At 44.5% G+C, this 26,278-nt stretch overlaps 1 protein-coding gene across 8 annotated transcripts in view; it reads right to left on the reverse strand.

The window, feature by feature from the left end:
* Nucleotides 1-24,719: 24,719 nt before the first annotated feature.
* Nucleotides 24,720-26,278, reverse strand: part of LOC142487400 (amphiphysin-like) — a 266,254-nt gene continuing 264,695 nt past the window's right edge. For all 8 annotated transcript variants that reach the window (XM_075586654.1, XM_075586650.1, XM_075586649.1 and 5 more), the window contains one exon: nt 24,720-26,050. In XM_075586654.1, coding sequence (XP_075442769.1) covers nt 25,943-26,050 — 108 coding nt within the window. In that variant the 3' untranslated portion in view covers nt 24,720-25,942. The remainder of the gene's footprint in view (nt 26,051-26,278) is intronic.

Raw genomic sequence — 26,278 nt, forward strand, 5'->3', positions numbered from 1 at the left:
ACCTCCCTCTGTCTATGTCAGTTCTCCACACTTACCACTTAGATTGTAAGCTCTTCAGGGCAGGGACTTATTTTCCTATTGTTTTATGTCTGATGCGCTTATTCCTATTATGTGTTATAATATTATGCTGTGTACTATTGATGTAAAGTGCTATGTACCTGGATGGCACTATATAAATAAAGATTTACATACATACATACATGTTGACTTTTTTTTTTCTAAACAGAACTAAAATGACATACATGGAGAGATTACTTAGCACAGTCACGTTGCATAAACAGGGCATTTGATATATACACACATGTAGCACCTTTACCCCCACCCTAAGTGAGATAGTGTCGCTACCTAGTGCATTCTGGTGCTGGTGCATACCTGTGAGGTAGAGCAGAAGGCCTGAAATCTCCGTGGTGGTATAGGGAGACATCAGGACAGGCTATCAGGGATGGTTCTTCGGTCAGCGCAGCGCCTCCAGCCCAGGAGGATCAGGATGTACCTCAGGGGCAACTCTTCTTAGTGTCTCAAACAGCAGACATCATACAGTAATGATTGCGAAGCTGATTGCGAAACGCGTTGTTCCCTGCCGGAGCTCATTGAGAGAGGGACCCAGCCACCCGCAGGACATCCGGTGTAGATCCTCCCTTCCGGTTCCACTGCCGGACGCGTCAGTGTGAACACCAACGGAGGAAGAGACCTTACTGGATCAAACCACGCGGCTGATGCTGGGCAACAAGAGTTGCCATTTAGTGTGAGTGTGTTCATTGTTTATTTACTTTGTATTTGCATTGTTTATTCTTGTCCATGCTTGTTTTTTCATGTTTTAAACTGTTACCAATTAAAGACCTGTTTATATTGCTAACTCTGGTTTTGCACATACTTTGGTCTATGGGCGACGGGGAAAGGAGCCACTCACACACCACACCCATTGGGGATAGTCTGCTGAGATGTACCTGCATCACCTAAACAGGCTGACATCACCCACTGAGGGAACGAACTCACACTAGGCCGTGTGAGTTTTTTGTTTATTGTCACTCCCTTATAGGTGTTTGCATTTACGAACCACAGTCAGCGTTGAGGGTGAAGTCTCACACAAGCCCGTGTGAGTCACTGAAACTAATTGTTCAAGTTTCATTTACTGTATATCCAGTGGTAATCCACTAACACCACCCCCTACACATCCCCTGACTCCTCCGCCCTCTACCCCCCCTTCCCCTACACACGTTGATGCATGCACTAATACTGTGTTTTATTCTGTTTTATTCCATTTTACTCCATCTTTTATTCAACTCCACTCTGTTCCACCAACGTCGTGAGGTCCATGAGTTTGCGCTGACCATCTTCATACTTCCATCATACAGAGATGATATACTGTACTGTAACTGTTTTTTATTGGTTCAGTACAGCATACATGCATTCTTCCCTGAAGGCAGTACCCCAGGCTTGAGGCCTGAAGCACCCCTCCTCAGCAAACCTCACCCCCTAACAGGGCAAGGCCTCAGCCCACTCCTAGCCAGGAGTGGCTCACTGCTGCGTCCTCATAGCAGGGACGGCAGCACCGAACTACCAGAAAAACTTACTTTAAACTCTAGAGGGAAACCCCCTCCTTCCCAGGGGTGGCTTGTAAGCCGTCCTCCTATACGCATAGGCCCCCCTTGTCCTACCAGGCTACTCCTGAACTTTATTAACACACATAAAAGCACAACCAGGCCTACAGGATTTGTTACCAACACTGCCCACTCTTTACTGGGACATACATTGCTAGAGGGGCCAGGGAATTAGTAGCCGAGGAGGCTGGGCTACACACATAACATAAACAATTCTACATTTGCTGAGTGATTTCCCCATTTATGTGATGACAGTTCTGTTTAAAAAAAAGAAAGAAAGCGAAGTCAACATTGCATGATTTGTACTGTATGTTTATTCACCCGGAATGTGCGATTTCAATAGACGTGATATTTTGGAAGCAGAAAATGTTATAAAATACAGCAAGATCAGACATTTTTTTCTGCTGCTAATTGCATTGTCAAATTGCACAATTTGACATGTACAATACCGTCCACAGCTACTAGAATTTGCCCCAGTTAGTGACACAATCCTGGGGAGAAGGGCAGAGGCCAGGAGAGAAGAGGTACAGTAGGTTTAGGTAGCAGCATAGAGGTGGTAGTGAAAACAGAATAAATGTATTATTTTAACAAGGGAAGAGCTATGTATGGAGATGAGTAAAGGTCCTAGAACATAGACTTGGACTACAACAACTGTTAGGGGAGACACTAATGCAGCAATGGGTTTCATACACATTAAACAATAACACATTTAATAAATAACATTGGGGTTTAGAGCAAAAGCGATAGAGCACTCAGAAAAAAGGGGAAATCTAATGACTATGTGTAGGGTGCAACAGGAACAAGGAGGACCCAAACTCCCCCTAAATCAATAACCAATCAACAACTAACACCCAGAGTGCTGGAACATTAGTTGTTGTTTGAACATAGGGGTTTAGGTACAGTATCAAGAAGAAAATTGAGACATTTTGGTGGAAAAAAATACTAAACAAGATGTATCAAAGGAAACAAATCCCACTTAAATCAATAGGATTATTTTCCTGATGTTTAGATGTTGACATTTTCATTGTACATTGTTGTCTTTGGGGTTGTCCAACGCTCCTGTGCTGAGACCAATCTTTGTACAACTCCACTATACATACCTTTAATTGCACATTATCATGATTGTGATAAGAAAACATTTTCAACACCAAGGTGAAAAAAAACTCTTCTCTCAGTTTGAAGATATATAAACTCATAAGTGGATTCAATTCTGAAATGTTAGAAAAGTGAATATTTGTTAACAGCCAGTTATGCGTTCCAGTGTTAAAATGAAAAGGTTACTATGTTTTTTTAATGTACTGTGTAATGTACAGTAGTAAGCATACTAATGAAAATATATAAAACATGTGTCTACTGCACCACCACCAGGCAAAATATTAGTATTGCTCTCATGCAACTAGATGAATAAAATGTGTGCATTGGCACACTCATTTGTCAAATTCTAAATGTATTATTAGTGGCTTGTACAGCAATATTGCATGCTACACTATCCATTTATGATGCTTTAATATGCACTAAACCTGGGGTGCCCAAACTTTTTCTCAGGCAGGACAATAAAGGATGAAAAAAAATCTGGGGGGCCACTGTCCTGTCCTCGCTGCCATAGTAGAAATGCAGCAGGGGGGATGACGGCAGTCTGTGCAGACCAGGCAAGGCCAGCGACAGCTTTCTAAGGGCCCAGGACTAGCGTTTCTACCTGCCCCCTGTCAATCCCCCCTCTCTTTCTCTTACACCACCCACCCCTCTCTTTCTCTCACCTCTTCACTCTCATCCCCCCTTTATTTTTCTCTCACTCTCCTGCCATATATTTCTCTTCCCCACTCATTGTTCCCCTCTCTCCTTCCCTCAGTTGCTCACCCCTCTCTCTTCCCCTCCTCTCTATCAATCTCCCCTCCTCTTACTCACAAACCCCCTTTCTCATTTCTCCCCTCACAATTTCCCTCACTCACAATTCATGCCTCCCTTTACAACCCCCCCCCTCAAATTCCTCCCCCTCTCACTCACAATTTTACTCCCTCCTCACTCACAAGTGCAACCCCTCCCCCCTCTCTCAGGTGGCACAGGCACCTCTGGGGACCCACCTCCTCATGTTGGCCCATGCCGGAAGCCGGGCCCAACTTCCACATCTGTCTTGAGGCCCCAGCTCCCCTCTGGCCCTGCTGCGGAGAGGAGCTCCATCTTCACAGAGGTTGGGCTTGATTTCCTGCATGGCCTGGCACAAGGAGAGGCTGAAGAGGAGGATCACGCAGGCCAACTCATGCCAGGTGTCCCTCTGGTAAAAAATGAGAGGTAATACCGGACATGTATGTGTCGGCATTCTCTCTCTCTCTGGATGTGAGTGCCGAGAGTGGCCGCGTCCCCGCTCTTTCTTGCGATTGAAAAGCAGAAGCGCTGGAGCATCTCCCATAGGCTGTAGCGTCTGGTAACCACGGCAATGGAGCCGCGTCATCCCCCCGCCCAGCAAAGGAGAAGACTGACCAATGGGAGGGTTCTACATCATTAAGGGGCGTACACAGATCCCCCATCTGCATGCTAGGCAATGTAGTTTTCTGCCAGCTTTACATGTGGGAGAGGAGAGAAGAGTTCCACTGTGTGTCTCCTGCTCTGAGGTATTGATAGTGCCACGTTCTTGCAGGAGCACCTCCACAGGTAAGACAATAGGAGGGGGAGAGAATGAGGAAGGAGGACGAGGAGGGTCGTGGTGAGGGAGGAGGTGGAAGGTGGTGGTGAGGGAGGAGGATGAGGGGTGGTGAGGGGGAAGAGGAGGAGGGGTGGTGGTGAGGAGGGAGGAGGAGGGGGTGGTAGTGAGTGAGGAGGAGGAGGGGGTGGTGGAGTGATAGGAGGAGGATGAGGGGAGGAGGGTGAGATGATGAGAGGAGAGGAGGAGGGGGTGAGAGGATGAGGGAGGGGGTATTGGGTGAGATGATGAGGAAGAGTCATGAGAGGATGAGGGGAGTTGCAACAATCTTAGAAGCAGTGGGAGAGGAGCATTAACATCAGTATTGCTCGCCATGTACAGTATGACTGCAGGTATGTTATTTATAAATGATCTAATCGTTATGTAATGTGTTTTTTAAATTTCACTCCAATTATGCACCTATTTGCACCATTTCATAAAAAATGCTGAGAGAGCGTTCAATCCCCAAACCCCTCCCCAGAATAGAATATAAACTGGTGCAAATTGGTGCAAACTTGGAGTAAAATCCACTTTCTTCCTAGTTAACAAGTTATTGAGTGGCTGTCTTCTTTTAGCACCAGGATTCAATCAGTGAATGGAAGATGTTGATATAAAAGCTTCCTTTACTTCCTGACTTACCAGCAATGACATGACTAGCCGCCATTTTGAATTCCCGCAACACAACAAGTTTGAATCTGAACCTCTGAGTTTTTAATCACAAAAAGGAAGTAGTGGTGCTCATAGTTTAGTGAAGGATTAAGGCTGCTTTTACAATATTAATGTACAATTAATTTGCTTGTGTCTATTGTTATTCACAGAAAGCCATCATAATGTACTGTGCTTTTAAGATGTAAGTGTAACCCTGTTTCCCCCACCCAATCTCACATAGGGTCTCCTAGGGGAAATGCTACTCTGGTTACATTGCTTTGTGTGGTGCATATCTGCTGGTAACCGGGGGCCCTGGGTCTCCCGCATGGTAAAAGGGAATAACAGGACAGGCTTCTGGGGTCTTGCCCAAATTCTACTCACAGGTGGAGTGCCTCCATCTTGTGCAGCCCCCAGATGTATGGGATGAAGTCTCTGCAAAAGAATAATGTCCCCCTCCTCCCAATAGACTTCTCTCTTAGGCAGGAGGTATGATAACACTCAGGATGCTTTATTTAATCTTCCTTTATCAGCAGCCACAGATGACAGAGCAATAGATGGGTCTTCACCCTCAGGATGTCCCTGGATCCTACTCCCAGCCAAAGGGCAACAAAAGACAGGGGTGCCCAATGCTACATCAAATTGACAAAACATATATGGTAATGAGTATAAAGTTTAAATACTTCAATAATAATAGAAATTACTTGTTTTTTTAGTTAAACCCTTTGGCCAAAGCGTCGTAAGCCTGCATACCAAACGTCAAGGTAAACCAAAAATGCAGGTCCTAACACTAAACCTGTGAACCCTTCCTTTTACCTCTGTATGAGGGGAAGCAATTTGAGCTACCTGGGAATGTGTGCCCCAGCCAAAGGGCACCGAGAGTGGTCCTTGCTCTTCCCCTATCCCCTTGTGGGATAGGAGGTATGGTTCCCCACCTCTCCCCGGAGGGAGGGCCTCAAGCCTGTCAGCGCCCTGACAGCTTAGTACGGGTGAACCTGTCTCTCAAAGGTAGAGACAAACTGACTAAATCAGGAAGTGCAACTCACTAAAATAGTTCCAGTGCGAACCAGCCCTCTGTCACTGATTGGACAGCAGGCCTGATTGCCCACCTTTTCTGACTCACTGAGCTGCATGTGTGGGGAAAACCCATGATTACTCCTGGCAAACCTACCCTTACTAGGCCTTACTACCAGGATGAGGACAGAATAATAGCCCAAAACTACCCAAAGCTACATAAGATGTATTCTCTAGGGTCCTTGTACACTGTGTATTTTCACTTACCAGCTTCAGACAAGCTGCTGAAGAAGTGTGGTTGCTTTTAAAGATATTACTTTCAGTGAAAGAACAAGGCAGCCATCTTTTTATATTCCCAAAAAGTAACAAATATAGGCAGATATCTCAGGAGCATTACAGAAAATACAGCAAGGAATTACCTTTTCTGAAAACCCCTGTATCCTAAATTGTTTTTTTGAGTGATCTACAGTATCTACAAAGGAATGCAAATTCCCCCGTTTTTTTTAGAATAAATTAATTTCAGTGGGAGATTTCGTGAGATCATGGGCTGATTATCAGTATAATAGATAATCCACTTAAAAAGGCACTTTAAACATGTTAAGAGTCATATTCAATATACTCCAATAAAAGGATTTCACAAAACCCCAGCAACACCCTCTTCACCCTGTTCAATTAAGAGTGAAGCCAGGATGGTAAACAGTATGCACTCATATCAGAGATTATGAATTCAGCAAATATTTAAATTTTCATGTACTGCAAACGAGTAATTCTCTGCAAATGATGCATTCACATGCGATGCAGCTGTCCACAGTTGTGATAAGGCAATTGCAGCACTCTGCTTTGCCAGTTTTATTCAACTAGTCCAGGCAGATTGGCTATCTTTATCAACGCTACAATTATAGATGTGCAAAACTGTCCTAAGTACATTCGCAAAATTACACACTAGACTGATTCCAGCCTACCGTAGGTGAAAAACAATGGAATGGGAGATTTTGTTGCGACTGTCTTGCTGCGACCAAGTCCCTGCTGACATTTAGCCGCTGAGTAAAGCTCCACCACAGCCGCTGGACTCTCCGCCGTCAGGCCACTTCTACTGTAAAGTATAATAAAAATACAAAATATACTGTGACAAGCGCTATACCTAAATGTGACTGTGCAGTGCACAAATGAATTAAACAGTGCAGTGCACAAAAAATAAATTAAAAAAAAGCAGCCTGGTGATCTACTGAGGAATATCCCAAAATAAACCTCTACACATGAATACAAATACAAAAATAGACATAAACCTGGCGCATGTGATATAAATGTGAAGTGATATTAAAGTCCAAAGTTAAAGGATATACAGACTGTAAGTCCCAATCCTGAAAGGTCAGCTGATGATAGATGGTTTCAAAATCACAGTTCACAAAATGTAAAGCATACAGTCCTCTTCACGTTGTATGTTCAACCTGCAGATGTGTGACATTAAGCAGAGAAACAGGACATTGCGCAGTATATTTGATTGCCAATGTTGCATTTAATTTCTAAGCTCAATAGATTGCCTACTTACTAGAAGTAGATGAAATACATGCAGGGGAGAGAATCTGTGCTTGGAGCCTTCTGTGTCCTGGTCGCCTTCGGTAAATCACGAACCCCTCGTGGTGTCCTCCGCTACCGTGGATGTTTAGGAAGGTCTCCCTTTCAGGAACGTAGTCTCCTGGATCAGTCTTAGGGTCCCTGCGGTCTTTTATTCTCCAGTGGGGATAAAAGAGGGCAAAGGATTGCGCAGAAATAAAAACTTTTATTGGACGCCTACCTAAAACAGTTAAAATACTCACAAAAGTCGGTGAGTGTAAAATCAAAGAAGTGCCCGACCCAGCACACCCAAAAAGCTGCACTCTGTCTCTAAATGTCCGCCTCGGTGCCGTGTGTACCTCGCGAGATTCCGGCGCGGTTCGGATGACGTCACCGTCTCCTCTCAGTGACTAGCAGCTTGAGTGTGGGGGGCAGTACCTCTTAGGCTCCTCCCTACGCGTTTCGTGATGGGGAACGTCACTTAGTCAGGGGATTGTGGAGCCTCAGCAATCCCGTGTGCAATATATAGCCCCAGTTAACCCCTAGCTTACAGGAGCCACTAGAAACCAATCATGTCAGAGTGATTAAACTTCCTGATAATTGCAATCAGATGGGTTAAAGTTAATCACCTCTGGGGCGACTCCCAGGTTCATCTTGGAAACATGGGATCACATATTATGCATAAACAGTGTCATTGTATAAAAACAGTATCAAATTCACATAATATATAAAAATTTCATTGGATGAGAGAATGAATAATTAATTCAAAGAAAAGATGCTAAATCGAAATCGATGTTTAACCCTTTAGGGGAGAGGGTCTTGAGAGTATAGATCCAGAAGGTCTCTTGCTGTGAGACCCTCTGTAATCTATCCCCCCCTCTGACACCCACCTTGGGGCAATCTATGCCGATACATGTAAGCCCCTCTGGAGACTGATTGTGATGCAATTTAAAATGGTTGGACACACTATGTGTCTCCAAACCATTTTTAATATTGTACACATGTTCGGCGAATCTTCTTTTCAGGGGTCTCCCCGTCCTGCCTACATATTGTAATTTGCAGGGACATTCTAAAAGGTAAACACAGAAATTAGATTTGCAGTTAATAAACGTGCGAATTTCAAAACTCTTTCCGGTGACATTGGATTTGAATTCTTTACATTTAGATCCATAACTACAACCAACACTTCTTACAGGGGAAATAGCCTTTAAGTTCTGTTAACCACATGGTTTGTCCCAAACCCTGATGCTTCTTGGGGCAACTAGGGGCCAATTGGGATTTTAAATTTTGAGCTTTTCTATACACAATTTGTGGTTTGTCAGGTAATATTGATTGTAAAATAGGGTCTCTTTGTAGGATTCCCCAGTGTTTATTAAACATTTTGGATATTTCCCTAGACATACCATTGAACTGTGTAATGAAAGGGAGAAATGCTTTACCTGTATGTGCATCTACTTTTTTGACAGGATGGATCAAGGAAGCTCTTTCTATATTGTTAGCTTGATCAATAGCATTTTTAACAGCCTTCCTATTATATTTCCTGTCTTTAAACTTGTTACCCAGGTCCTCAATTTGTTCTTTGTACACTTCCACTTGTGAGCAGTTCCTTTTTACTCTAAGTGCTTGTCCTTTTGGAATATTTTTTATCCATTGAGGATGATGGTGGCTGGATGCTAAGACATAGGAGTTGGCATTCACCTCTTTATAATAAGTTTTTGTGTGTATCTCATTGTTGTCAGTATAAAGAGTAAGATCTAGGAAGTTTATAGAGTGTGGACTGGAGTTGAACGTGAATTGGATGTTATACTCATTTGTATTGAGGTGTTCTTTGAAGGCCTCTAGTTCCTCTTTGGTGCCCTTCCAGACGCATAGCACATCATCGATGGGTGTCAGAGGGGGGGATAGATTACAGAGGGTCTCACAGCAAGAGACCTTCTGGATCTATACTCTCAAGACCCTCTCCCCTAAAGGGTTAAACATCGATTTCGATTTAGCATCTTTTCTTTGAATTAATTATTCATTCTCTCATCCAATGAAATTTTTATATATTATGTGAATTTGATACTGTTTTTATACAATGACACTGTTTATGCATAATATGTGATCCCATGTTTCCAAGATGAACCTGGGAGTCGCCCCAGAGGTGATTAACTTTAACCCATCTGATTGCAATTATCAGGAAGTTTAATCACTCTGACATGATTGGTTTCTAGTGGCTCCTGTAAGCTAGGGGTTAACTGGGGCTATATATTGCACACGGGATTGCTGAGGCTCCACAATCCCCTGACTAAGTGACGTTCCCCGTCACGAAACGCGTAGGGAGGAGCCTAAGAGGTACTGCCCCCCACACTCAAGCTGCTAGTCACTGAGAGGAGATGGTGATGTCATCCGAACCGCGCCGGAATCTCGCGAGGTTCACGCGGCACCGAGGCGGACATTCAGAGACAGAGTGCAGCTTTTTGGGTGTGCTGGGTCGGGCACTTCTTTGATTTTACACTCACCGACTTTTGTGAGTATTTTACTGTTTTAGGTAGGCGTCCAATAAAAGTTTTTATTTCTGCGCAATCCTTTGCCCTCTTTTATCCCCACTGGAGAATAAAAGACCGCAGGGACCCTAAGACTGATCCAGGAGACTACGTTCCTGAAAGGGAGACCTTCCTAAACATCCACGGTAGCGGAGGACACCACGAGGGGTTCGTGATTTACCGAAGGCGACCAGGACACAGAAGGCTCCAAGCACAGATTCTCTCCCCTGCATGTATTTCATCTACTTCTAGTAAGTAGGCAATCTATTGAGCTTATGTGAAACCCAGTGACTTGGAAAGGCGCTTAACAACTATAAAGGTGCTCAAAAAAATAAAATTAAAAGTTTGTGAAACTGACGAATTCTCTCAACCTTCCAGGGAATATGTACTGATTCCCTTACAACAGTTTAGGATCCAGGGCAGGAAGGGAGCAACATCATCAGGAACACCCAGAAAAAAATACAAAACTCATCATAGTGTGGTATGAAAAATAAATATATGTCAATATATGAAACTTGGCTCTTTAGATAACCTACTTACAAAATGTAAGATATACAATAGCAGGTTTGTAATTGTGATGGATCTTTGGACACCTCAGGTGCTCCTGAGGAAGCTGCGGCATGCAGTGAAACGCGTTGAGCTAAAGAAATTTGCAGACAGTTAGCAGAGCCCAGCTGTATCTACCGTTTGGGAACTGTCTTTCTGCTGTATTCACGGAGGCATAGTTTTGGACCGGCGTTCCCCCTACTCTCCGCTCTACTCACGCCCACCGGAAGTCGTCACCGCCAGGCCAGGAAGTGACGACAGACGCCATCCATCTGGCACCGGACGAGGGGGCACCCTCGTGGAGGACAAGGAAGCGGAGTGAAGTGAGGGATCTCTCCATCTGCCGATCCAATACCCTTGGTTCCTAAAGATACCATGATGTGAATGTGCTCATTTAATATATTGTGAGTACATTTCCTGCTCGTCTTCACGATAAAACTTTGTGTTATTTGGTAAAGCACTATTGTTTCCCTTATCTTTGTATGATTGCATATGACTGATTGGAAGCTGCTGCCAGAGTGAAAACATCATCTTGCCTGACACCACCCCTATCTGATGTATGCTGCTGTTTGCTGCAGCCCAAAACCTGAGGTGTCCAAAGATCCATCACAATTACAAACCTGCTATTGTATATCTTACATTTTGTAAGTAGGTTATCTAAAGAGCCAAGTTTCATATATTGACATATATTTATTTTTCATACCACACTATGATGAGTTTTGTATTTTTTTCTGGGTGTTCCTGATGATGCTGCTCCCTTCCAGCCCTGGATCCTAATCTATTGATCTTAGAAATTAAGTGCAACATTGGCAATCAAATATACTGCGCAATGTCCTGTTTCTCTGCTTAATGTCACACATCTGCAGGTTGAACATACAACGTGAAGAGGACTGTATGCTTTACATTTTGTGAACTGTGATTTTGAAACCATCTATCATCAGCTGACCTTTCAGGATTGGGACTTACAGTCTGTATATCCTTTAACTTTGGACTTTAATATCACTTCACATTTATATCACATGCGCCAGGTTTATGTCTATTTTTGTATTTGTATTCTACTGTAAAGTATGTTTTAGGGTAGGGGGTTAGGGTTTAGTGGTTAGGGCATGGGGTTAACATTAGGAGATTTAGCGGTTAGGGTAGTGTGTTAAGTTTTTAAGGGTCGGGGGTAGTGTTAGTAATAGGGGTTAAGATGAAGGTTCTTTTGGGTAAGGGCGATGGTTAGGGGCTTACCATAGCACCAAAGTAGGTGGTGGCAGAGTGTCCCTGCAACAAGGTTGTCACGGTAACTTGTGACAGGGTATAATATACACCAAATATCTGGGTTGAATTGAACACGACTTAGATATAATAAATATAGTTTATTACTTAAAGAAGGAGAACACACAAGATGATACAAATAACAGACAAGAAATGGATACTTACTTAAGGGTTGGACAATGAAGCAATCAGGTACAGGATTGGCAATTCATTCAGCAATACAGGTTCAAATGAAGACATCACGAAAAAGCATGAAAGACACTGGGCATAGAGCTTACACTCATTTCTATGGAGTTTCCCTCCTGTACCCTGGCATTGAGTGCAAGTCATTGGAGGACAATTATCTGCACCCAATCCCTCCTTGCCACCTCACTTGAGAGGCAAAGTAATACTTGCCCACTGGGTGGACATTATTCTAATCAGGGGATTATTTCCCTAGCCCCCCTCCCACAAGACTGGCGTCGCCCAGTCTGCTTGGATAGGAAACCTTTTGTTCCAAGGTGTGAAACACAAAACTTATCTCAAGTACCCACGTCCTGCTCTGTTTTGTTGTAGCATACACAAGCAGGGGGGGGGAGCCTTTGATCAGGGGGTTTATTGTATACCACTTGTCTCCCCCCTGAGCATTAACATACCATATGGGCTCTAGCCTTCCCGGGCTTTTATACCAGACCCAAAATACAATACATTCTTTTTTTTTTGGTTTCAAATTTTTTTATTAGGCAATCATACAGTATACATTATTACACAAAACTCTTAGCCTAATACAGTGTTTTTCTCTTTTTGTGATAGGGGAGAAAAAGTCTCCGCACGTCCCCGACCCGTTCTCATAGGCCGAAAGGACTTGCGAAAGGGGGGGGGGGACAGAAAGAGAAGAGATGAGAGGGGAGGGGAGGAGGGGGGAGGAGGGGAGGAGAGGGGGGGAGGGGAGGGTCCAGAGCTACTCAGTTTCTCATTAAGGTTTTAGCCTATATCTCTTCTATGGTCTGTTAGGAGTGGGGTATTTTTAGTCTGCTGTTTGGGTCAGCCATGGCTCCCATATTTTATAGAAGGACACCGTTGTCCTTTTCAGAAATGCTGATAACTTTCCATCAGCATTACCTCCTGAATTTTTTTCTTGACTGTTTGCTTGGGGGGGGGGGGGAGACACCTTCTTCCATGAGGCGGCCACCGCACACCTTGCCGCCGTGAGTATGAAGGAGATTAATTTTCTTGTTGATCGGTCAATATTCTCTATCGGCCTGGCCAACAAGTAGGTCAGCGGATCAATAGGTATTGTTAGGTCTGTGACCTCTCTAATTATAGACTGTATGGTTTCCCAATATTTCTGAATTTCCAGACACGACCACCATATGTGAGCCATGTCTCCCTTTTGTCCGCAGCCTCTTCAGCATAGATCGGAGGCCAGAGGGTAGATTTGATTTATTCTGACTGGAGTAAGATACCAGCGATACAGTATTTTATAGATATTTTCCTTGATTGTGGTACATATGGAAGTTCCTGAGGCTGATTCCCAAATACTTTCCCAGTCCTCTCGGTCTATAACTATGTTCAATTCTGCTTCCCAATTCAGCATATAATCATGGGTGGGGGGGTCTGTCGCCCTCTCCAATTCCGCGTAAATTTGTGTTATAAGAACTTTTTGATGGGCCGTCTCTCTGCACAGCGTCTCGAAGCTGGTGAGAGTGGGAAATTCCAATGTTGGGGATAACGTTTGGATAAAGTGTTGAATTTGGAGGTACTTGAATACATTCAGTCCTGCCATTTCATATTTGTTTTGTAATCTTTGATAACTCAGAAGTGCCCAAAGCTCAGGAGGTCGGCAACTACCCTAATATTCTTAACTGTGAATTGGTCAAATTGTCTTGGCTCACAACCAGGTGGGAATTTGATGTTTTTGAGGATTGGGATGAGTTGAGATTTAGGGGTCGTGAGCTTGAATTTGAATTTACATTTCGTCCAGATCTCCCATGTATGTCTCATCAGGCCTAATTTAAATTTACAGGTCTGCATGTCTTCCCTGCTCAGGGACCAAAGGTAAGCTGACAGTGAAGGCGTGCCGGCGTATTGCGATTCTATGTCAAGCCAGCAATATTGGCCTGGGTCTGCATTCCAGACTACTACTTGTCGCAGCTGGGTGGCTTGGTAGTACCTAATAATATCCGGGATTCCGAGGCCCCCTCTCCCCCTTGAGGCAAGCAGAACTGCTCTGGCGATTCTAGGTTTTTTACCCTGCCGGATAAAGTGAAAGATTTGTTTTTGGATGTTCTTTAATTCTGAGCCAGGGATGTGGATCGGGAGCGTCTGGAAGTAGTATAACAATCTGGGGAGTATGTTCATTTTAACCGAGATCATTCTCCCGATCCATGATATTTGATATCCTTCCCATTTATCTAAGTCTTGTTTGATTTTCCGAAATAGGGTCGGATAGTTATGCTGATATAAGGATTGGTAGTTCCTCGATATCTGTACTCCCAAATATTTCATACAAGAGGAACTCCACCTATAGTTAAAATTTAGCTTGAGGAGTTTCACCTCTGGCTCGGGCAGGTTTAAATTCAATGCTTCAGATTTATCACTATTTATTTTGTATCCCGATATTTGTCCGAAGTCTGAGTTCTTTTTGAAGGTTGGGGAGGGAAATTTGGGGGTTGGAGAGTGTTAAGATGATATCATCTGCGAACAGTGATATCTTATATCGCTTCTGTCCAATTGCGACTCCTTGAATGTCTACTTTGTTCCGAATGGTGGCCGCCAGGGGTTCAATAGTGAGTGCAAAGAGGAGAGGGGACAACGGGCATCCCTGCCTCCTGCCGTTTTTAATGTTAAATCTCTGGAGACTGCCCCCTGGTAGTTTTACCATTGCTGACGGGTCTTGGTAGAGTCTGCGGACCCCTTATAGGTATGCGTCTTTGAAGCCAAATTTACGCATGGTTTGGTCTAGGAAGAGCCAGTCTATTCTATCGAATGCCTTCTCTGCATCTAGGCTTAGAAGTATTGCTTTGGTGCCTGTGAGGTGGACATGGTCTATAATATTGATTATCTTACGAGTATTGTCTGAGGCTTGCCTGCCCGCGACAAATCCTACTTGATCTATATTTATAATTCTCGGTAAGATAGGGTTTAGCCTATTTGCTAGTATTTTGCTATATAGTTTGAGGTCATTGTTGAGAAGGGAGATCGGACGGTAGCTTCCACATTGCATCGGGTCTCTGCCTTCCTTATGAATAATCGCTAGGTTGGCGAGAGACATTGAGGTTGGGATTGGGTTCCCTTCCGTAAAATGGTTGAACATTTTTAATAGATGCGTGGATAGTATTGGTAAGAATCTCTTGTAGTAAACATTGGTGAAGCCGTCAGGACCAGAGGACTTAGAGAGTTTGAGCACCTTGACCACCTCTTCCAGTTCCTCTTTTGTGATTTCAGCGTTGAGGACTGTGTTTTCCTCCTCTGTTAAAGTTGGGAGGTGGCAACTGTCTAGGTATTTCTTTATGGATTCTGATGCTATTGATTCGGGTCGGCCATTTTTTGATCTTAGGTTGTATAGTTCAGTATAATATTTTGTGAATTCTGCCGCTATTTTGGTATCGCTATATTGTATCTCACCAGATCTATTTTTGATCGCCGTTATTTGGGATCTCTTCTGTACTCCTCTCAGTCTACTAGCCAAAAGTCTATCCGCCTTGTTGCGCTTATCATGGTACTTGGTTTGTCCAGTTAAGGGCCTTTTCTACATCCTCGAGCTGGGCTTATTTAAGTTTTGATTTAGCTATAGTTAAGGTTTTGTACGCTCTTTTTGAGGGGTTACTTTTATGAGCTTGCTCCAGCGCGATAATGTTATCTGTAAGCTCTTTGATCAATTTTTGCTTGGCTTTTTTCCTATGGGACGCAATAGAGATAAATTTGCCTCTTATTGTCGCCTTATGGGCCTCCCAAAGGATGGCTGGAGAGGAGACTGAGTCTGAGTTAAAGAAGAAATAGTCCTTAAGTGAGGTTCTGATCCCTCTCTCTATCTCAGGATGGTTCAGCAAGGAATCATTTAGTCTCCAGGAGTAGGATGTAGTTTTTTCGAATGGTACTGATAGGGTCAAGGTAATGGGGGCGTGGTCTGACCAGGTGATCGGGCCAATATCTGAATTAGCAGAGGCCTCTAGGACATTTTTGGTTAGTAGAAAGTAGTCTATATGCGAATAGGTCTGATATGAGTCGCTGAGTAGAAAGTGTAGTCCCTCTGGCCCTGGTGTTGGGTTCTCCATACGTCTACCAATGAGAACTCATTTAGTATTCCTCTGAGCCTTTTCCCAACGTGCTGGGGTGGGGGGCTGTATGAGGGTGACCCACTGCAGTTGATCTGTCCTCGGTGGGGTTGGAGACCATGTTTAAGTCACCGCCCACTAACATCGACGACAGATATCTAGGGTCAATGCCCTCGAGAACTTTTGTTAGAAACTCTGTTTGATTCTCGTTTGGGGCGTATACGTTAATCAGGGCAATTGCCGAACCCACCAGTGAGCCATATACCACCAAAAATCCACCCTCTGGGTCCGCTTCTATTTTGATATGATTGAATGGGGTGCATTGTTTAATTAGTATGGCCACTCCCCGCTTTTTACTACTAAATGAAGCGAAAAAGCACGTTGGAAACACTTTTTTGAGTAAATTTGGGGGGTCTTGTGATGTGAAGTGGGTCTCCTGCAGGAATATGTCTCCCCCTGATTTTTTCATATCTTGGAGAGCCAGTCTCCTTTTTCTGTTATTTTGCAGACCTTTGACATTTAATGATAATATTTTAATTGGGGCCTTAGTAGCCATTTGGTTTGTTTGTATCGTGAACCCTTAGGACCCCTCCTTTCCCACTGGGGGGGTGGTCTTCATTTTGTAGTCTAGGGATTTGCATAACCCCAGCAAACATTTGGGACCTGTGTCCTTCTTCTGCAAGGTAAACCCAGTAAACTGAGGAGGCGGGGGGGGGGGGTGGAGGGGGAGGAGAGGGTGGGGTAAAGATCCGCTGGGACAGGGTCAGCGGATAGTAGATAGTGGTGATTAGGTCCAGTTTGGGACCTAACAATAAGTCGCCAGGTCCATGGGCGACCGGCATTTGGGCAGTTGTGCTCTTTGGGGGTGGTTCCGGCGTCAACAACCGGAGGGCATCAGAGGGGTCCAGACCCTCTGGTGCCTATACTAAGCACTTTCCCCTCCTTTTCCCGCATTGTTATCTCCATTTCCCACTATAGGTCCTTTGGGGACAAAGGGGAATAAGAGAAAAGGGGGGGAGAGGGGGGAGATGATGGGTGGGGGGGGTAGAGTAGGGAGGAAAGATCCGGGATCCTTAAATTCTGCAACAATTAACAATATTTAACAGTTTTGTTCCCTCTATCGCGTGGAGTGAATTTTCCAGCTAGGGAAGTTAACATAACACCATCTCGTCCCTTGAGTCTGGGATGACAACATGAATAACAGGGATGCCAGATTCTATTCAGTGAGTTAAGCAGTGCCTTCTATTTAGCCTCATGCCATGTTTTCTGCTGTTGGACCTTATGGCCTAACTTAGGGGCATGTGGGCTGATTTTGGCGAGTTATGTTGAGCTGGGGGGGGAGGGAGGGAGGGAGGAGGGGGAGGGGGGAGAGGGGGGGAAGGAATGGGGGGGGAGGAAAAAGGGGGTGGGGAGAGGGGAGGAGTGAGGAGTGGGGGGGGGGGGAGGAGATGTTCCAGCTGTTGTGACGGGGGGATATGGTGGGGGCTTGCCCCTACTATTCTTTGGTCTGTAGGGGTGTCTGTGTCCACTCCTCGGGGCGGGCAGGGCTGTGTACATGGGAGCTTACGTGACTGCAGTCCCCCCTGTTGGGTTGCGGGTTATGGGTAATGTCATGTATAGCATTCATGGCATAGTGGATATCCCTTTTAGGACTCTTGTAGTAAAATCACAACATCAATAACAACTCATGTAGACATTACAAGCATAGCACACTTTAGTCATCATTATACATTGTGTAGACCCTGCGGTATCACTCGTCTTAATCCCGTCAATCATTCCTTGATAAGGCTACTTTTAGTAACAAGGGGGGGGGAGGTCGGGGAGGTGGAGAGGGGAGGTGGAGGGGGGAAGGAGGGGTTGGAGGGGGGGGGAGGCGGAAGGAGGGGGGTGAAGGGAAGGGGGGAGAGGGGGTATCTCAGCTGTTGTGATGGGGGATATGGTGGGGGCTTGCCCTTATTGTTATTTGGCCTGTAGGGGTGTCTATGTCCACTCCTCGGAGCGGGCAGGGGTGCGTACATGGGGGTTTGTGTGACTGCAATCCCCCCTGTTGGTTTTCGTGTTACGGGTAATGTCATATATAGCATTCATGGCATAATGGATATCACTCTTAGGACTCTTGTAGTAAAAGCATAACATCAACAGCAACTCACGTAAACATTTCAAGCGTAGCACACCTTAGCTATCATTATAGATTGTTTAGGCCCCGCAGTATCACTCATCTCACTCCCGTCGCTTATTCCTTGATATGGCTTTTAGTAACCAGGGAGGGGGGATAGGGGGGTAACGGGGGGGAGGGGGGGTGCAGGGGGAGGGGTGGGGAGGGAAGGAGCGGGGGGACGGGAAGAAGGGGGAACATGAGGAGGGGGGGAGGGACGGGAGGAGGGGGGGAATGGGGGGAGGGGGGGAGCGGGAGGCTTTTGGGGGCAGGGGGGATCAGTATTGGTCACATTGATTACATGTACTATAATAACCATGATAGTTGGTAACATCCTCGGCTTTGGGCCAAATGTAGGAGTAATGTTTGTCTGGGGGTATCGCAAGGGTATACCATCATACACAGTTTGTGGACCTATCGGTTGCCTTGTCTCCTTGGGGCTCAGAGGCTGCTCACGGGGTGCCTTTCGCCTTTAATGTTAGGAGTCCAGCTTAGTGGGTTACAGTACTCACGGTTAAGGTGGGGTGCGTTCTGTCAGGCCTGTGATGTCCTGTCGGAGCTCCATTACAGCCGCTCTGGATAGCTCTGGATCGAGACATGTAGTTTATCCAGCATGGCTGTCATCAGATCCTGCATATATTCCCTTGTAAGGGTTGTTTCAGGGGTCTGTGTTTTTCGTCTCCTCGCTCTCTCTCGAGGGCCTGCTGTTTTGTGCCTTGTGCGCCCGAGGAGCTGGCGCCATCTTGGATTTTAGAGGCCGCTTCGGTGCCCTTTTGCGAGGGGGTGAAGAACTTTGTTACCCCATGTGCAGGCTGCGTTTTTTGCTTGTTCGCCATCTCTGCTTGTTTGGACATCCAAAGTCAGCACCTTGGGGTCTGAAAATTGGGGGGGAAAAGTGCTTTCAAATAAGATTATGCACGAGGGTCTGTGGAGCTCTCCTCTCACACGACCATCCTCGTTTACATCCTGGACACGCCCCTACAATACATTCTTTAATATCTACACATATTAAAATAATCCGTTCTGTGGGTCTGAGCGGGCTGAAATTTGCCAGGTCCTCATGCCGGAGGACCCTTGCCATAGTGGCCAAATCAGACCTCCACAACCCCCAGAACCGGAGATACCAAAATACAGCTTAAAAGCACAAAACAATAGTGGCTTTTATCTGCCATGCAAGTCAATGGCAGAAACCCAAACTTTGCAATTAACCTGACTCCATTCTGTTGCCCCGAGAGGGTCGGTATTTGCCATGCAATCCTGCCGGAACTAAGACTACATGCTGACCGAATCTCAGCCCTCTAGGTTGAACAGAACCGGAGTTATGGGTTCCAGGTTTCTGCTCATTCTGACTTAGCCGTTTTTTCACGCGGCTTCCATCCATTAAAATCAATAGGGCCGCCGCCTCCATAGGAAATGCATGGGCTGGCGCCGCCATAGGATTCAATGGTAGGACCTTCCTGGCCGGCACAACCCTTTCTCATCGCCATTAATTGTCGGACCCTGTTGGGGTCAAGTGAGGGGGTTCCTAACATCTAGGGGCAAAAGGAATTTTATTTCTGTGTGCCCTAGAACAAAAGTTCCCACGCCAATTGGCCGTGAACTTGACCGAGGCCCTAGTTCCCACGCCAATTGCGCGATCAAAGCTCTTTTTTGACAATGTTACCGCTCTTGTGGTTTTGCGGTCTGGCAGGCTGCCAGCTCGTCTCCGGAGGTCGGCTTCCAGGAATCCCCATTGAAATGCATTGCTCCATTCACTTTCAATGGGGAACCGCCGCTCCTCCTCTCGAGCGCCACCTGCAGGTCTTCTACGGAAACGGGCCCAAATCGCCGGAATCTCCATAGGATTGTATTGAGCCCCAATGGCGACCTATGGCGACACTGCAAATTGGAGCCTGCAAAGGCGGGAAAAGGGACAAAGGGCCATAAACACAGAATTAACATTAACCCTTTCCCTCCCGCATAGATCCCAGTGTATGTGTTGGTGCAGACACTGGAATGGGAACAATACATATTCACAGGGGGATACACGGTTGGTGCTGAAGCAGGGGCATAACTACAGTACTGGACATCATTCCAGTTAACCCCTCGCCTCCCAGGTGAGAGCAGGGGGTGGCCAAATGGGGTGTAACCCCTTTAATACCGGGCCAAACCCCCTCTCCCATGACAAAGGTCACTTGCAGCTAAATGTGGTTATTTGGTCGTAGCAAAACAGCCACAAACACGTTCTAGACAGAAAAAAAACAATATGTGAACACACACGCATATCGTAAAGCAGCGATTCCATAGTAACTGCAGTGATGACAAAATCCCAGTGTCGGCTCAGTGAGACCTTGGCAAATTGCTTTAATTCCCTGTGCCTCAGTCACCAAACATATATATATTGAATAGCAGGAATTATCTATCTACCTACAGTACATTGTCTCTCTTTGACTTCTGCTTACTTTGCTGTTACTCCATTACACTACTGTATATATTTTCCTCTTCATGATATGGTTTTATGCTCTTTTTCTTTCATTCACCTTCAGTTTATTTCCACCATTTTTTTATTGGGACTTCTCCCACTGGGTATCTCTTTAACCATCTTGGACATAACTTTTTCACCACGCACTGCCAAACACTCTGACCTCATCCCCATTACACCTCTCCCTTCTCCTTTGTCCTGTTGAATTCACAACCTGTCTGCAATAAAGTTGCAGCTATTCATGACTTATTCATCTCCAACTCTCTTAACCTCATAGCCATTACAGAAACCAGACTCAATCCCCCAGTCCCCCCAGACAGTGCCTCACCTGCCGCTCTCTCCTATGGTGGTCTTTCCCTAACCAAATCCCCAGACCAGAGAATAGACAGGGTGGAGGAGTAAGCATACTATTTTCCCCATGCTGCACATCATACCCGCCTTTCCCTCCTTCTCACCCTTAAAAGTCCATACTGTCCATCTCCTTTCCCCCATTTCTCTTCATGGTGCTGTAATCTATAACTCCCCTCAACCAGCCTCTCATTTTCTTGACAACTTTGTTGCCTGGCTTCCTCACTTCCTCTCTTCTAACACTCCTACTGTCATCCTGAGAGACTTTAACTTTATTGACAATCCCACTGCCACTTCAGCCACCCATTTTGTCTCCTTAACCTCCTCCTATGGTCTCTCCCAATGGACCACCTCTCCTACTCACTGCAATGGACACTCCCTTGACCTGGTTTTCTCCTGCTTCTGCTCGCTCAGTGTCTAATTCCTTTAACATAAGCTTCCCTCTCTCTCTGATCATCACCTCCTAATCTTTAGCATCATTCTACCCTCTATACCCTCCACAACACCTACTTCCTTATGTACAGGAACCTACATGCTCTAGACCGCCTTCAATTTTCTACATGTTGACAACCTCTCCTTCATTCAATCTCAACCTTTTCCTGCACAGACCTAGCAACCTCTCTATACAACAGGCGTTGGCCCCGACAATTTAAGCCACAACCAACACATGTCTAAGAGGGGATATGATAAATATATACAAAAATATTCAGGGACAGTACATGAAGCTTTCAAAAGAACTATTCATCCCAAGGGCTGTACAAAGGACGCAGGATCATCTCTTAAATTTGGAGGAAAGGAGATTTCACCAGCAACAAAGGAAAGGGTTCTTTACAGTAAGGGAAGTTAAAATATGAAATTCATAACCCATGGAGACTGTGATGGCAGATACAATAGATTTGTTCAAAAAACGGTTGGACATCTTTTTAGAAAGGGAAGGTATACAAGGATATACCAAATAAATAAACATGGGAACGATGTTGATCCAGGGAGTAATCTTGGAGTCGGGAAGAAATTTATTTTTCCCCTTATGAGATATGATTGGATGATATGACACTGGGGTTTTTTGTTTGTCTTCCTCTGGATCCATAAGTAAGGATATATATAGGATAAAGTATCTGTTATCTAAATTTAGCATAGGTTGAACTTGATGGACACATGTCTTTTTTCAACCTCATCTACTATGTAACAAACTTTACCAGCTACCTGTACCTCCAAAAGTGATCACGCACTGCTGAACGTTTGTGGAGAAAAATACACTCTAAAGCCGATTTCCTCCACTATAAATGCATGCTCTCCTCCCATAACACTGCTCTTTTCCTTTACAAGCAAAACTAATTTTCTTCACTCATACTAACCCTGTCCTCTAATCCTCAATGCCTATTCGCTTCTTTTATCTCCCTTCTCTGTCCAACTACAGCTGCACCCCTTTCCGCCCTCATGGCCCAGGACCTTGCAACTACTTCACAAATAAGATTGAGTCCATCAGACATGATCTCTTCATGTCAGGCTCCATGTGCACAACTCACCTCCCTTCACACACCTATATCCACTATATTATCCTCTGTGCTCCTCTCATCATCTCATGCTGCAACTTTTACCTTTAGCCTATTCCCTCACATCTTCTCCACTCCTTCTCTGGCACACTAAACCCTTACCCAAAGTCACATTTTTAACCTCTCTCTCATCTCCAGCACCTTCTGATCTTTTAAAAAAGCACTCATAATTCGGATTCTAAAAAAACCCTCTCTTGACCCAACCTTCCTCTACAACTACTGTCCTATCTCTCTTTTCTTCTAATGACCTAATCACAGCCATATCTAAGGGTCACTTCTCCTTAATAATTCCCCTGGGTCTCTCTGCTTCCTTCGACATTGTTGATCACCCCCTTCTCCTGCACACTCTCCAATCCATTGGCCTCTCTGATGCAGATCTCTCCTGGTTCATGTCCTACCTATCCAACTGCTCTTTCAGCATTTACCTCTCTGGTGTCTTCTCTTCACACCCTCTTTCTGTTGGGGTTCCACAAATCTCTGTCCTTGGCCCTCTGCTATTCTCATCTCACTCTACGCCTCTTCTCTTGTAAACTAATACAATTGTTTGTCTTTCAGTATCATCTCTATGCAGATGATACCCAAATGTACCTCTCTTCCCTTGACTTCTCCCCCTCTATATTATCCCGTGTTAGCAACTTTCTCTCAGCAATCTCCTCCTGGACGTCCCACCGTTACCTGAAGCTTAATATGTCCAAAACAGAACCAATACTCTTTCCCCCATTCCAGTGCCACCCCTACATCCAAACTCTCCTTCATTTTTAATAATACCAAAATCTCATCAACACCCCAAGCCCGCTGCTTATGGGTCATCTTTGACTCTGACGTCTCATTCTTTCCTCATTTTCACTCGATGACTGTCCTGCTGTCTCCAACTCTGAAGTATTGCCTGGATACAGTCTTTTCTCACTCACGACGCAACTAAAGTCCTAATTCACTCACTTATCTTGTCCTGAATTGACTACTACAACCATATCCTAGCTGGCATTCCCCTGGTCCACCTATCCCAACTCCAAACCAACCACAATGTTGCTGCCAGACTCATATACTGAACCTCACTCACTGCTCCTCTTCTGCTACGCAACAATGCAAATCCTTACACTGGCTTCCCATATCCTCTAGAATCAAATGTAAAAAATTGTTCTCACTTATAAAGCTATCGACAATGCTTCCCCCCTTATAGCTGAACTCTAATTCCCAAATATATCCCCAAATTCCCCCAACATTCTGCCCATGACATCCACCTTTCCTCCAGGCTTATTATCTCATCTCACTCCCACCTACAAGGCTTCTCCCCTGCAGCCACCTCTCTTTGGAATTCCCTACCATGCACCATCAGACTCTCTCCCGGCATTCTAACATTTAAAAATCTCTCTGAAAACTCACCTTTTCAGGAAGCCTATGTAGCATACCACAAACATCCACTATCCGTATTGGGAACAGCTGTACAGTGTCACCAAACACCACGCTAACACCCCTAACATCCTCACCCCAAACAGTAATGGGATCAGCTGTGCGGCTGGACCAAACTCCACCCTGGAGCTTATTCAGTCCCACAATGAGCAGCCACTTTACATTTTGTTTCAACATTGTCCCTTATTCATCTAGATTGTCTAGAGAGGTCTCATGAGCAGGCCCTCATTACTGTACCTTTTGTAACTCTTTGTGCTTGTTGTCCGTATTTGGTATGTCATTCTGTGTATCTGACATACACAACACTGTGCCTCCATTGTACCACTCTGCGGAATATGTTGGCGCTTGACAAATAAACAATAATAATAATCTTTACCCGTTTTTCCCATTCTTTATTTTATGTACTATTCACTCACACAGTTAATTCTCTCTCACTCCCCTTCTCCCTTCCCCTCTCCCCTTCCTTCCTTCCTTCCTTCCTTCCCTCTCTCCCTCTCTCCTTCTCCCTCTCTCCTTATCCCTCCCTCTCCCTCTCCCTCACTCCCTCTCTCTCCTTTATTTCATTCCTTCCTTCCTCTTTTTCTTTGCTGCAAGCATAGAAGCACAAAATAGTTAATGTAATAAATCAAGCTTCAGAATTCATAAATGAACAAAAAGTTTATTAGGGATGACACAACATTGATAAAACATAGTCAATACATGTCCCCCCCCCCCCCGTACAGGAAACATCATACAGTATATTTTAAAGGGTTTGATGAAAGTGTGTGCTGGTAAAATATACGCTCTTCTTAAGGATAAATGGTAATTATATTGTGTAGCTGAGTAAACAGAAAATACCTGTAAGTGTGCCTGATTGCTGTTTTCACTGCTTGCCAGTACTGTCATGAAAGTTTCATATTATTTACGAACACATATTGATGAATGTTTTGGCAAAGGAAGTTAGCTGTGCTTTATAGCACAAAACTATATACCATAATGCCAAAAATAGTCAACGGAAAGCACTTATCAATGATACTACAGACTCAAGAAACTACAATGTAGGACAAGATACATGATATATACTGCATTAGATATGTCTGAAAATTACACTGAAAAAAGTTTTGCAGCAGTTCCTCAGTTTCAAGACATAAAACTGTATAACTTTCTTTTTCAGATTCTGCCCTCATCACAAACAGGTTACTAGTAAAATCTTCTGCAGTGCAGTATCTCAACACAATATAGACTTATAGTGCACAGAAGTTAAGGTTTGTATGCTGAAAAGGGTAACGCTTCAGTCCCACTTAACAATTTACAATATACTAAAGTGGCATTAATGTGAAACCACTTCCAGAAGTCGTAATTTTCGTGTGGTTTTTAGGTTCTGCTATGCACACTAACTTTTCTGAATGACAAAATGTCCTTTATATTAGAATAGACATTCTGTACAGCTTCAATGTACAGAAGCACAAGTGTCTGGTATGTTGTAAATATGAGGTTAGTGGACCCACACACTTTTTTCACCTTTGTTAATTTCTTTTATTATTACAGTGCCTACAGAAAATGTTTCCAATAAATTATGCCATCATGATTTAAAGGAAAAATTAAGGGTGATATGTAAAGCATTTATTTATTTTTTTTGTATTGGGCAAGTGGGGCTGATGCTTTATTTAAGATCTTGTGGGAGAGGATCCCCAAACCGTAGCGCTAACAAAGCACAAACAAACCAGTGGCTGCATACAAGTGAACAAACAAGGACTTTCCCCCCCCATGTATTATTCTGTAGAATATAGCTTACTTGCATTCATGCTCATTTTGTTCTATGTTTCACCAAACGTTATCGGGGACTGGCACCAGTCTTTCACAGTTAACAGTGTAGCTTACAATGCTCCTGTCTTCTCAGAAGGTCAATAAACCCACTTTTTGAACTTCATGCAGCACTCTTGTGCCTCCGGTCAAAACTACTCTAGTTTACGAGTGAAGTTCTCTGGAAACAGTCCCTTGCAGGTATCTGAATTTTTGTTCTGCAGCCAGTCCAACTCTTTAATGCCAGTGAACCAGCCAGCCTCCTGTAAAGAAGACACAGAAGAGATGGTTAATACCTCTGGCCTCTAACACTAATTCTGCAAAACTTACATCTCTGCTGTCATCAATATGAAAAACAAAATATTAAAGTAACTTAGACTACAGGAAAGGAGATGTTCCTGTTTAATGCCATTATTGAACTCTTGTGGGAGATTAAAGTACAGTCCAAAATTATATGCCGGCTTTAGGGCAGGGTGAGTAAGGCAGCCGCC

This window comes from Ascaphus truei, chromosome 2 (assembly GCF_040206685.1).
Source record: "Ascaphus truei isolate aAscTru1 chromosome 2, aAscTru1.hap1, whole genome shotgun sequence".
Lineage (NCBI taxonomy): Eukaryota > Metazoa > Chordata > Amphibia > Anura > Ascaphidae > Ascaphus > Ascaphus truei.